The 13166-nt window shown below is 39.5% G+C and overlaps 1 protein-coding gene across 3 annotated transcripts; it reads right to left on the reverse strand.

The window, feature by feature from the left end:
- Positions 1-1505: 1505 nt before the first annotated feature.
- On the reverse strand, positions 1506-6870 carry LOC116709722 (uncharacterized). Of its 3 annotated transcripts, none has more exons than XM_032548358.1 (3): positions 6772-6870; positions 6184-6333; positions 1506-3024 (listed from the first exon to the last, which is right to left on the reverse strand). In XM_032548358.1, the coding sequence occupies exons 2-3, from the start codon at positions 6329-6331 to the stop codon at positions 2078-2080; spliced, it is 1095 nt and encodes a 364-aa protein (XP_032404249.1). In that variant the 5' UTR covers positions 6332-6333; positions 6772-6870; the 3' UTR covers positions 1506-2077. The 3 variants fall into 3 exon arrangements, with proteins under 3 accessions (XP_032404249.1, XP_032404251.1, XP_032404248.1); XM_032548360.1 differs by lacking the exon at positions 6772-6870 and adding an exon at positions 6712-6746; XM_032548357.1 differs by lacking the exon at positions 6772-6870 and having other exon boundaries at positions 6184-6665.
- Between the last annotated feature and the right edge of the window lie 6296 nt (positions 6871-13166).

Below are 13166 nucleotides of genomic sequence, written 5' to 3' on the forward strand. Positions count from 1 at the left end.
AGCAAAACATTTTATTGAAAAACATTATTTTTTAGAAATTGGTGTTTCTATGAAGCAAATTTCGAAAATATCAAATTATATGGGAAATGGAAACGTAGCTTTTCTCCTCAGCTTCAGCCAGAATCTTTACGCGATATTTTCCTTTTGTTCTTGATTTTCACATTTCGCTCCAAATCACGTTTCCATGGCGTTTTCCCGTGTTTATACTGTTTGAACAGACAAACGTGTCGCTTTTAGGCGTCTTGAAATGTTTGTCTTTTTGACATCGTCCCTGAATTCATCTGATTTTTCATGAGGTCACACAGGAGGACATTTGTTTGAGGTCATTGCTTTAAAATACAACCAGAAGCATAAAAACTCAGATATTGTGAATCAGCCTATCAGGAGCTATTGCATCATCATTCAAGATTTCCCAAATTTCATAAAGGTAAAAATATTAGTGTGGGTAAACCTATGTATTTCAAAACTGATCTATAATAGGGAATGTTTACTTTAAATTCATGCCAGTGAAGTGATATTTGTCTTGCTTGGAGTGTCTGTAGAGTTGTAGAAGATTTGAATTACTCCATGGCTGAAATAAGTAGCAACTTTGCTTAGACTTAAATCTTACAAGAGCCTGTTCCAAGTCATTGCATATAAAACATGTTTATCCATCATATTTCTTATAACCACGTGATATTTTTCTAACTTTGCACCTGGCTGTTCTTGTAGAGTGTCCTGTCTGTAGGGAAAGCAAATTGAATAAGAAAAAAAAAAACAAATTTCTCTTTATGCAAAACAGCTTCTTCACCACCTCCAGCAGATGAACAGAATATTAAAGTTATAAGTTTCAGAAGAATCTGAAACAGGAACTGAATGATGTTTCTTTCTTTAGGATGACAAGTTTAGCTTTAACCCCAAGTTGCTTATTGATCAGCGTATTGGTGTATGAACGTGTGTGGTTGGGTTAATTTGGTCAGCATGACACCTGAGTGAAGTTGGCCCAACTCCTTCAAATTAAACAAAATTCGTGTCAAATTTGTGCGCAGATATCGTTTTAAATGTATTAATAAATGTTTTGTTAACGTATTAAGATAACCGGTTGACTATCCCTGGTCAAAATCAAATTCCCATAAATATGTTGTCAATCAATTGTACTACATTTGTGCAGCAAAAATTTCCCTTTGTCATTATAATTTTTAAGATTAAAAACAATATATAAAAAAACGTCTCCAGAGGTCACCAGAGATTGACCTCTGCCCTCATCCCCACATTAACAAAATAAAATAAACTTGACCTGAAATATTTGTGCAGCTAAAACATTTGTAGCACAGTCTGTTTACACCAAAGTTTTGTTTGGTTGATTCTTGGTAATCTGTGGAAACATTTATTAATATTTTCTAAATGATAGCAATAAAACATTTGATACCAATAATAGTAACATTTACTTCTCAGTTTCACCGGATTTTATTTAAGGGTATCAGAGTAAAGGAGCAGAATACAAATGCATGCCACACTTCTAAGACTTTTCTTGGTGAAAACTTCTTTTTTTATTTCACTTCATACAGTTACACAACTTTGTGCTGGTCTCTCCTTTAACATCCCACTCAAATATCATTGAGGCAAAATGTAAAAAAACCCAACATGGATGATTTTCAAGGCACAGACAGTCTGATGACCCCATAATAGCAGGAAAAACTCCATCTGTTTGCCCTCGAGTCCCTCGGTTTTCATTACATATATCTTCATGTCAGGCAGCATCAGCAGACTTTATGTTACACATTGCAAGATGCTGTTTGCCCCTGGATCAATCTCACATAAACCGTGGCTTTGTGTAAAGACAAACGTCTGAGGAAACTGATGCCCCGAGGAATTTTAAAAGTACTTGGTGTTGCTCTGCAAGCACGCCTTGACCTGCCTCCTCAGCACCTCTCTGCACTCTACAAGTACTATCCCCAACATGTGAAAAGCTGCCTGGGAAGGTGTGTTTACTCTCCTGTCAGAGCAGCGTCAACAGGTAAAACAGCCGCCTGCACACTGGGACCACTCTTCATGGTTCTGCTGCAAACATTCATCAGCTGTACTCTGGCTTTGTTTCTTAAACCTGTGAGACTCTGAGAGAGGACGCTGTGTCTCTGCTGTTGGACACAGATGAAAGTAAAGACTTGATGCATCCATTCAGCAGAGAGTCTATAGTCCTGATTAGACAAGTGTTCACACTGAGGTAGAAGGGAAGTGTGAACATGCAAAGCACGCTAACAAACGCTATTACTGTATTCTCCTCCAGGCTTGGAAAACCCCACTGTTTCCGTCTGCTCAGGCGGGTTTGATTTGAATCCAAGCGCTGCCCTCTGACTAAATCCAGGTAAACGTGTTTCTGAGTCCTCTTGACCTCCTGTCTTCCCATCTTTTCTGACAAGCAGCCATGGGAGATGAGGGGAATGTCTCCATCAACACACTTTGGGGTAAACATTTCTGGATGAAGCGGCTTGAAGGTTGCAGGCGCCGCTCCATCCTGTGTTCTCTTTGGTTCTGCAGAAGTCTGGTTTCTCCTCTGCAGGCCCGTGCTAACAGTCAGCAGCAGCCCGAGGAGAACCAGGAAGGCCACGCTCCAGTAGGGATCCATGACTCTGTGCATGGGACTGAAGAGGTTAGGAAGACATCTGATGAGAGAGTCGGTTTTGTCCAGACAAGCAGCTGTCCACCCTTCCTCCAGCTTCCAGTGCCACCGGACACTGAACCCCACGGCGATCCACACCGACAGGCAGCAGAAGAACCCCACCACCTGTGGCAAGCTTTCGCCTTCATCCGAGACGCTGCCGACCTCTTCCTCCTCATCATTACAGAAAATTGTCCGGGAATCAGCTGCAGCGTGCGGCCACAGCACCCTGATCAGGGTCTCCGTAGCGATCAGAAACGTGGTGAGGAGCAGCACGGCTCCGTAGGTGTGGCTGAGGAAGAGCAGGAAACGCAGGGCGATGACGTCACCTGGTGGGTTCAGCTCAGTCAGCCAGGACTTCAAGACGCAAAGGAAACTCAGGAAAGCTGTGGGAACACAAGAGAGTCAGCAGAAGCCCAACTACCAGCAAAAACACAGGTTGTTTGTTTTAACAAAGCATCAACTCTAACGGAAACATTTCATATTGCAGTAAGCTTAGAGAAAAGTAAAATCCTCAAAGTAGTGGAAGACTGTTACTTTATCTGAATGAAGCTGCATTATGAAACCTTTATAAAAAATTTAAAAAAAAGCTCTTTACTGTTAGTGACATTTGTTGAATATCAATGACGTTCAAGTCGGATGAATGCGACCTGGCCGTACAGACACAGCTCACATTTCAAAATGTCTGATATGTTCCAGTTTTACGACCACATATCCAAGTGGCTTGGGTCACATTTGTAAAACTACAACCTGTATTGTTTTGTACCACATAAGGGCAAAACAAATCTAATTTAGTCACTTCAGGCTGCAGTTTTTATCGCCTCAGGTCTTTAATGACGGTAACAAAAAAAGGTGAATCTCGGTTCTTCGGCAGGTATGATATCATGTAGTAATTCTGAAGCCTTGGCAATCAGTGTTTGCAAAATTTGAGCTGTAATCATCAAAACTAACTCCCACCCAGCCTTTAAAAGCTTCCCACATGATAACGTCGAGCAAAGAGGAGTGGATAGAGGACATCTCCTTGGTGCACACCTGCCTTCACTGAAACTCTTGATAAAGGTTGAGTCGGTTCAATCTGAGTGCAGAACCTCGACTGGCTTTGTTGCATGTTCAGTAAGAGAGCTAATACTGATACCAGCTGCACACAGCTTCACTTCAGTAAGCTACATTAAATTCTCATCTTTAAGCGGCAGAAAGAACCAAGTGAAAGCAGAGAAAATGATCAGTGAAGCAGCGCTGACCCTGGACAGGCAGGAACATTCAGATAAGAAGCTTCTGCTTTTCTGGCCAAGAATCTAATCAGTGGCTGAGGTGCAGACAGAGAGAAGCAGGGCATGTGCATTACACATTCAAATTCAAGACATACTAGATAGTACTTCAAGTAAGGAGTTCAGAATTTAAATGTGTGCACTTTCTCAAATCCTTTTGATCAAGCCCTTTTTTTGCTGAAAACCTTTTAATCATTAGATATGCACATCGTGTTGATCCACCTCCTTCCAGACAGCACAAAAAGCACAAAGTAATGCAGAATTATGTAGTGTAAGAACAAAGATCCATGTTTTTTTAAAATATTCTTCTCTTAAGTTTGGTGTAATTGTATTCAGAGGTGAAACGTCTATAAGAAGTCCAGTTCTTTTGACTGCAACATTTAGGCACTTTGATAATCACAGCCTCTGCCAAAGATGAAAGTAGATCCAAATTCATTGAGAGAATCTATGAAAAACACCAAAGATAGCACATTTTGACAAAATGTTTCTGCAGAGTATGTTGTTTTATTGTTTGTGGATTGATACGTTTGACATCAAAGTTAAAACAAATGAAAACCTGAACTGCAAAAACAAAATCTTACCAAGTATTTCTGGTGTAGTTTCTAGTGCAAATGTCTTAGTTGTATACTTGAAATAAGACACAAATAACTTGGTAACTTTTCAGCTAAATTTAGGAGTTTGTCAGTAATTCCTTCATATTGATGAAAAAGTTCTATCATCGGCAGATAATTTTACTTATGATAAGATATTTTTCCCGTGTTATAAGTAAAATAATCTTTTAATGGAACTAGTGCTTTTTCAACAATATGAAGAAAGTATTTACTTAAAATAATTTCCTGTATCTTTCTGAAAAGTTACTTATAAGTTAGTTTTGTCTTATTTCAAGCGTACTAAGATATTTTGCACTAGAAACTAGACCAAAAATACTTGGTAAGATTTTGAGTTTTTGCAGTGTGTTGCAGACTTTTGACATGTAAAAATAAAAGTAATGCAGAGCATTACGCAATAACATTGCACAATAATAGAAAATCTTCAGATAGTGCTAATTATAGTGAGGCATCAGATGACGATATCAGTTGTGATATGTTTTTATTTTCTCTTTTTGTCACTTTTGTTTTCATCACTTTATTAGGTTTAGCATTTGTGAAACATCATTTTTGTCTGGTATGAACATCTGTAGCTGTGAGACTGGCTGAATATTACATTAGTGTGAAAAAGACAAGTTCACAACACTTGGAATATATTAGGCAACAATTATTGCACTCCAGGCAGCCCTTTGAGGTATAAATATGATATTTGATATTTCAATGGCGACATACTGTACCTGCCAATCATTGTGCAGTTTTAGTAATACGCCTTGACATAAAGTTTAAATAAATGAGAGAAGGTTTTTATGGAGCATAATATTTACAAATATTATATGGTAGGCGAGATTCCTGTCCAAAAATATTAAAAAGTACCTTAGATTAATAAAGTTCTTTGTCGCTTTATACCAATTTCACTAAAGCTCACAAAATACTAACTGAACATGCCTCAGCTTCAATGTATTCTTAGATTTTGATTTTTCAGGTGAAGCTTAAATTTGTCTTAAGGAAGATTTAAACCACGTCACTATGAGTAAGTTCATTTCATGGACAGATCACAATGTTCGTCACTTTCTCATCGATCGAAGTTTCTCTGAACTTTGACTAAAAGTTCAGAGTTTTTTTATATAACTTACAGGCAGCAAATGCAATATTTAAAGAGCCAAACATTGTCTAGATATGATTACATAACTGGATTAATTTGAATGTATTTGGAATTGAATTGGATTAAAAGTAGCTTGATGTGATTTGAGATTCACAATCGTTGTCGTGAATTGTTGCCACATAAATGAAGCGCATCATTTCAAACCTGCAGAAAGCTTTGAGTCGCCAGGATCAAAAGGTAAATTAGTGTCTAAAAACTTCACACAGGTTTAATGTTTGATCACGCCCTGCACCATCTTTGGGTGGGGTGAAGGATAAATGCTCTGCAGCACCTGCGACCACATCTGAACTCTACTGGCATCACTTCAGCAAAATGAAAGCTAGAACCACTGGAGGTCAGCAAAACGCCGACCTTCAGGGCATCAGGACTGCAAATCTAAAACAGCACGAAGGAGCAGTTTGCTGACAGTGGCGTTAAAAACAAAAGCTTCTTTACTGGGGCTTAGGGAGCGCTTCATGGACAAAAATTAACTACAAACATGTTGAATAAGAGGTGCAGGTTAAGTGGTGCACCTGATTTTGTCCTTACCTGTGACCAGGAAGTCTGTGAAAATCAAGAGGGAGCAGCAACAGAAGCTGACAGGACTGTGGGACGCAGCCAGAGACGGCAGGACGAGAAAATTGCAGACCAGTTTACACGCAGACAACACCACCGCTCCTTCCAACACACCATCCATGTCTGCAAGGAAACAACAAACATGGACCAACAGGTTTTTCTTTCTGCCCCAGGGAGGAGGAGCTCAGGAATGTCAGGAACGCTGCAGGTAATAATCCAGCTACACAAGAGGAATATCTTCTGTGAGATTTTGCTAAAAATGATTAAAAAGTAGACTTGTCAGTGAGTGCTCTAAGAGTTTTGGATCAATATTTGCTTGCGTCCATTGGTCATGAACCCTGGACCAGACAGAGCTCAGGGACGAGTTCGGCTGTGTCCCTGAGTCAACAAGAATGATACAAATAATTCAGATAAACCAAACCACAAAACTTCACAATCACACTGGTTCAAACAGGAGGTAAAATATTTCTATAATCTTTAAGAGATTAAAAAATGTCTTACTGAAGCAAATAAATCTCTAGAGAGAAAGAGAACAGCTGCCATGAGGTTATTAGTTCTTACCTGCTCTCAAAAGAGCCTGACGAGCGGCATGTCAAAATAAGCTTCAAATGCTTCATCCGCTTTCCTCACCTCCCCCTTTTGCTCCACCCTCGCGGGGATAACGAGCCCTCCCTACCCCCCGCCGCCACCGCCCCTGCCCTTCCTGCACCTGGCCTCTGGAGGTGACAGCGCCTGTGCGTTTCTGGAGGGTGTGGCTGTGTTTGTGCAAGCTACAAAACCAGTGGAACAACTAGCTAGCCATGCTGCAAACAGATGCAACATGTTTGTTTATGTGTGTGTCTTTAAAGGGAGACCTGCTGATGTAGGCCAAGGGCGTGAAAACAACTCCTCTGCATCCAGTTTGTTCAGGTTAAATGTTGAATACACACCATGCAGGACTTTATATAAAGCCAGGTCAAATGGTGCATTTTAATGCTGTGGTAAGGTCCATTATTACAAAACGGTGAAGCGAAACATATTTAGTGCAAAGCATTTGAAAAGAGGAAGTTATTTTTATTTTGAAGAATGCTTAGCAGGATCTGCTTTTGTCTTTAGGTGTTTTCGGTTGCTAAGTTACGAACAGCCTTTATCAGCTGTCGCTGTTGTTTGTAGTTGAGATGTCCAGCAAACAGCTGAACCTCCGTTATGATTGAAGAAGCTTTCACTACGTAATATTTTGTTGCTGAAACCCAGGAATAAGGACTTTATTTATTTTTCTGAACAAAGTGAAGCTAACGGTTTGCAGCCACCATGACGGAAGCATTGGTGCGGTTAAAAGAGGAAACAGCCGACCAACCATAACGCATCGACAAGGAGAGTCCAGGTTTCGATTGTATGTGATCTCCAATGTGAACTACAAACGACTTAAAAGTGTCCAGCATGGGACACAATAACGTCACACTTAGATGTGACTTGTCTTGCCAACTGCCATAAAAAAGAAGCATTCAGTGTTTGCGGAAGTAAGCATGAATGCTAATGGTGGAGCATATCTTATGATTTTGAAGTTGTTGTCCAACCACAGCCAGCACATTAACAACTTCATCCTCACAATAGTTCGCCATGGTTGTTTATCTTCTCGCTTGCGCGTATCAGGACGTAGAGTGGTGACATTTGTCGAGTATCAATGACGTTCGAGTTGGTTGAATGTGACCTGGACGTTCAGATTCAGGTCACATTTGGAAAGATCAGATATGTATCAGATATCCAAGTGGCCGCAAAAATCTGGCTTGTGTTGTTCAGACTGTCAGAAAAAGATCAAATGCAGGTCGCATTAAGGCAAAAAAAAGTCTCCTCAGGCTGCAGTGTGAACGCAGCCAAAGACCAGCTTCTGGACAGCTTTAGGGAAGCAAAGCAACGTTTCGAGAGCTTAACAAGCTTCGAGAGAAAGAAAGCTCCCCAAGCTTTCTTGCTTTCTTGCCATTGTTGCTGTTCTTGCCAGATACAGCAATGTAACAGAGGACTACATGCAAAACAGTATCTGGAAGGAGGTGGCAGATGACAAACCAGAGGAAGCGAGCCAAGAGACTGTGAAATACTACATGCTCCATCATGCTGTGGTAAAAGAGGACAAAGCCACAACTAAATTCAGAGAGGTATTTGATGTATCCTCACATGATGATAACAGTCCATCCCTCAATGAGTGTCTGACTCTGCACACTGGACCTAACCTGAACCCAAAGGGAGGGTTAGGTCCACATTTAGCTTAATATGTGGACCTAACTCATCTAGTTTAAATGAGGTGTCCTGAGAATGAACAGATTTGGTTTTGGAGTGTCTCCCTGTCCGTTCCTGCTTGCTGCCACCATTATAAAACATCTGAAACACTGGAATGGAAAAGCCAAGGGCAGTAAAGGCTCTCAGAGATTTAGCATTTAGTTGACTTTATTTCAAGCGTACCTACTGTGCAGGAAGCTCTATATGTGACAACTGCAGCACAAGGACATTCAGGTAGGCAGGAACCTCTGCAAATGAGTTACCAACTCATCTGATCTAAAAGCCATGTGGAAAGAGAATGGAGTAGAGTTGTGAGTGATGCGTAGTCCTGTGGAAATGTGCTTACAGTACTGGACCTGGTTTGGAGACCGGAACACAATGATTTTGTGTTTAATCAAAAGGCGCTAATGGACATTTTGAAGGACAGAGAAAATGCAAAGAGACGTGTAGCTCGTATATTTGACCCTATTGAGTTTCCTGTCAGAGTGAAGTGCCCTTTCCAAGAAATGTGGGAGAGAGGATTCAGCTGGGATGAACCATTACCCACTGATTTGACATAGAAATGGGAGCAGTGGTGTACAGGAGCTACCACTGTTGTACCTGGTGGCCATTCCCAGGTGGTACCACAACGTAAAGTTGCACGTCTACTGTGATGCAAGCAAACTAAACCACTGTTAAATTTAGAGAAGTACAACAAGCTTACGACTGTATTAAGAATCACTGAAAACGGTTTGTTACCAACACAAGAACTTGTCAGAAGGTTCAGGGAGAGTTAACTGCAGAAGAGCTTAGTGCAATAAAATGTACCGGATACAGGCCACACAAGAGAGTTGTTTTAGGTCTGAAATATCCAAGGTCAAAACAGAATGTGAAAGCAGATTCTGAAATCAAAAATTTGAAAACATTTTTAGATGAAAATGGTCTATTAAGTGTTGGGGGAAGACTGCAGAACTCAGATCTTAGTTTCAGAGAACAACACCCCTGGACACTACCAACAAGTCACAATATTCTGAACTATTAGTTCAGTCATGTCATGAAAGGGTGAGGAACAAATTTAGATTTGGATAGGGAGACAGCTTGTAATAGACTTTGTTTCAAGTTGTTGGATTTGCAGAAAACTCAAGGTCAAGGCAGCACAGCAAATTACTGCTCCTTTACCTCGATACAGAGTAACCAAATCACCTCCTTTTGAAGCTGCTGCTGTAGTTTTTTCTGAACCTTTTTATGTGGGGGATGAAAATGGGCAAACTCAAGGAATGAAACAAATTATCACATGGACTTGTATTTCTCACTGCTCTAATCAGGCCGACCTGGAGATTTATTTCTGCCTACACATTACAAATTCAATAGTTACTCCTACTTTGTAATGGTTCCAAGACCTTTTACAGGATTTCATATATATTGTATTTCGGAAGTTTCGACCAATAGCATCATTTCCTCGGACGTGCGTAGTTTTTCTTGGTTCACTTCATAGCGAAGGATAATTCCAGTAATCCCACAGCTACAGTATCGTCGAGTTGTCATTTCCTCATCTATCCGAACTTCCTTCTGACTTCTTGGATCCAAACTACCTTTACTGAAGCGCAACGATCCTTTTCATGTCAAAGTGACCTGGAACACTTCATAACCCATTTCCTGACTAAAGCTGCACAAACAACATAATCCTTCTACAAAGACTCATACATTTAAAGTCATAAATGTACGTTTACAAGATATATTGGAGGCCCAGGATTAGTGATACCATGAAGGGTTCGGTTTCTTTGTTAAACATAAACAGAACGACAAAAGAGTTTTCAATTGAAAGAATGAACATTTTTCTTTGAGTTGAACAATCGATCTCAAGTTGAGACAGGAGGTTCAAAACCTCCAAGTCATCAATAAGCAAACTAGACATCTAAACAATCATTTCTTTTATATTTAATTCATGTACATATTAGTTGCTGTCCAGTGCCACCAGGTACATTATTCAGCTTATGCATATAGAAATAAACTCTTTTATATTGGAAACATTTTGCAAAGGCTCATGAAAAGCTCTCTTATAATCGAGTGAGAATCTGCAAACTGTGGAAGAACTTTCAAATAAACAAGTCAAATATTTTCAGATGAGTTTATCTCATCCTTGAACTCACCCTTTGACTCAACCTTTGAGATGAGTTGCACTCTCAAAGGTTTTATTAGACTGGAAGTTCTGGTTTTAAACAGAAGTTGTTCTGTATCTTTTGTGTGTGTTTTGAATAAACACTCTCCAGGCAATGTTTTCCTCACCAAAACATCGATGTCTGCTCAGCTGCCACTGAACGTCTTACAGAAACAGTCACATTACTTTGGCTATGTTTGGCTCATGTAGTTTGTACTTTTTTATTTTTGCATCTTTAGTTTCCTGGTCTAATTCTATAGGAATGTGTTCAGTGATACATTCTTTAAAGTAATCCTTTCAGCAAAATTTTGTTATAAAGTTAATTTATTTGAACTTCATTTCTTCTACATTAACAAACTCTTCACTGCAGAAAGTGAAAAAGTGAATAAAAAATATAAATCACATTATTTTCAAGTGGATTCACTTGAATATTGTTCAATCTGGTTCCATCAAGGCCATATTAATATTTGGAACTATAACTCTGCCACTGGTATGAAGCCGAGGAAATAACCCATGTTGGTCAAAGCCATAACAGTTATTATGAAAAATGTCATTTTCAGTTATTTATGACACCGTGTGCCACATCTGAACTTGAATTTGACCACCTTGAGTGAAGAAACCACAATTGTTCCAGTGAATAATAAATTCTGGGGCACTTGAAGCTGTGTCATTTATTACACAGTGGCTCTTTGATGTTTTTTTTTTACAATGACTATTAAAAACTTGGATTAAAATGATAAAGAAAGAGCTAATGATTTTGATTTTTAGGTGTTTCTCCAGCAATTAATTTCCATGAAGAATAACACTAAAGATATCAATAATATGTTTTATGATCTGTTTTTATTATTAGGTTGGAGTATGTGTGCTTTCTCTACATCATTTTCCATCACATAGAAAAAATATCAATCCTTTTTATGCAAAACTTTGTTTATCTTTACTTTAATCTGTAAAAGAATAAATAAAATGGTGGTTCATTTAAAGTTTTCCACCATATTTTCTTTATCTAAACTTAAAAGTTGTCTTTTTTTTGACTGTTTTATCAGCTTGTTATGGATAAATGACCCAGTGTCCTTCCTCAGTCTCTTTTATCTGCTCACATACACACTGCTGACATAAGCACAACATTTAAGACTGGCGACAGTCGTCTATCTTACTCATAACAAAAAGTGATTAAGGCAGGCCAACACCCCTTGGAGACGGTGCAGAATGAGAAGATAAAAGCAGAACTCACAATCTTTGCTTCACTTGGTTGCATCCCTACAGTGAGCTGAGAGGAGCCCAGCGCTGGACGCTGAACGTCACTCTGTGTCTGTTCCACTTGTGTGACATGTGATCCTTTTCTGCGTTAAAATCTGTTTTATATTTAACCAAATGTCATTATTTCTCAAGGTAATAACACTGAGGAGTTTTGGTCGAGTGCCTGAACTGGTAAACGGACCTGGGTGTTGCACAGAAGCATTACAACAAGCTCTAGCAGCCTTCATCTGAGAGTGATTTGATGTAAGGCCGGGTGGAGACATGCAGCAAAGGTCATCAGGTCGGGACCTGAACCCGTGACGGCCCATCAAGGACTAAGGTCTGCGAATGGGTCGCGGCTCCTCCTCTGCAGCACAGACAACATACAAGTTGTCTCTTTTGCAAGAAGTCAGGTGACAGCTGCGGCTGTAAAGTGGCTGTAAAAGTTGCAGACCCCTGAACTATCCGCTGTTTAGTTAATCAATTAAACTGGGACTCTAAGCAACTGGATTTAAATTGTTGAATGGGAGTTGCGACACAGAAAATACTCCCGTTTAGAAACAAGAGTTTCTCAGACAATGTTTCTGTTCTGTGCACCATTTTCTAACGCTGCTTTGTTGTTTCACCGCTGACGTTGCTCCTCCCATTAACCATAAAACACCTGTTGGGTGGAGTTGGGTCAGGGGAATTCATTCGGAGGCTAAAGATTGAAACTGTGTCCAGCAGGAGGCCAGTTTTAGCAGTGCATAAAGCACTCTGTTATGCTTCTCCCCATATCTCCAACTTCATTTAAATGTATTTGTTTCCTGCAGGTCCCATATTTCATTTCATGCCAGTTTGAGTTTTGCATTTTCCATGAATGTAAATAGAGGCGCTGAGCACTGACAATAACAGGTGCATGATAACGATTTACTTTGTTATTTGAGTTTGTCGTAGTGGCCCAACTAGAATCCTGACTGAAATCTGTGCAGGGAGTTAATGATTAGGGTGATGGGAAGGAGGCCATCCAACTTCTCTTACCAGGAACTCATCGCCAGAAATAAACCGTAAAAACTGCCGGTGGAAACATGCAAAAAATAAACAAATAAATGGTCAGCAATTATAAAAAAGATTACTATGTGATGCTAACAAAGTGGTATCTCATAGTCAGTTAATTACTGAGAGTGGTATAAATCATTTTTGACATTTTATTTTTAAATGAAATGTAAAAAAATACCACTACAAAAAAACAAGTATTATTTTAGAAAGTTGATTGTTTTAATATCTTTTGAAAGAGGTTTGTCCTATTTTATATCAATAATGACATGAAATTCCAGCAAAACTCAATAAA

The sequence above is a fragment of the Xiphophorus hellerii genome, chromosome 20, assembly GCF_003331165.1.
Source record: "Xiphophorus hellerii strain 12219 chromosome 20, Xiphophorus_hellerii-4.1, whole genome shotgun sequence".
Classification (NCBI taxonomy): domain Eukaryota; kingdom Metazoa; phylum Chordata; class Actinopteri; order Cyprinodontiformes; family Poeciliidae; genus Xiphophorus; species Xiphophorus hellerii.

Excerpts from the sequence above, each read along its gene's own strand:
- LOC116709722 (XM_032548358.1), bottom strand. The coding sequence starts at position 6,331 with ATGGATGGTGTGTTGGAAGGAGCGGTGGTGTTGTCTGCGTGTAAACTG. Across the intron at positions 3,025-6,183 it reads CACAGACTTCCTGGTCACAG|CTTTCCTGAGTTTCCTTTGC; the intron begins GTAAGGACAAAA and ends GTGTTCCCACAG.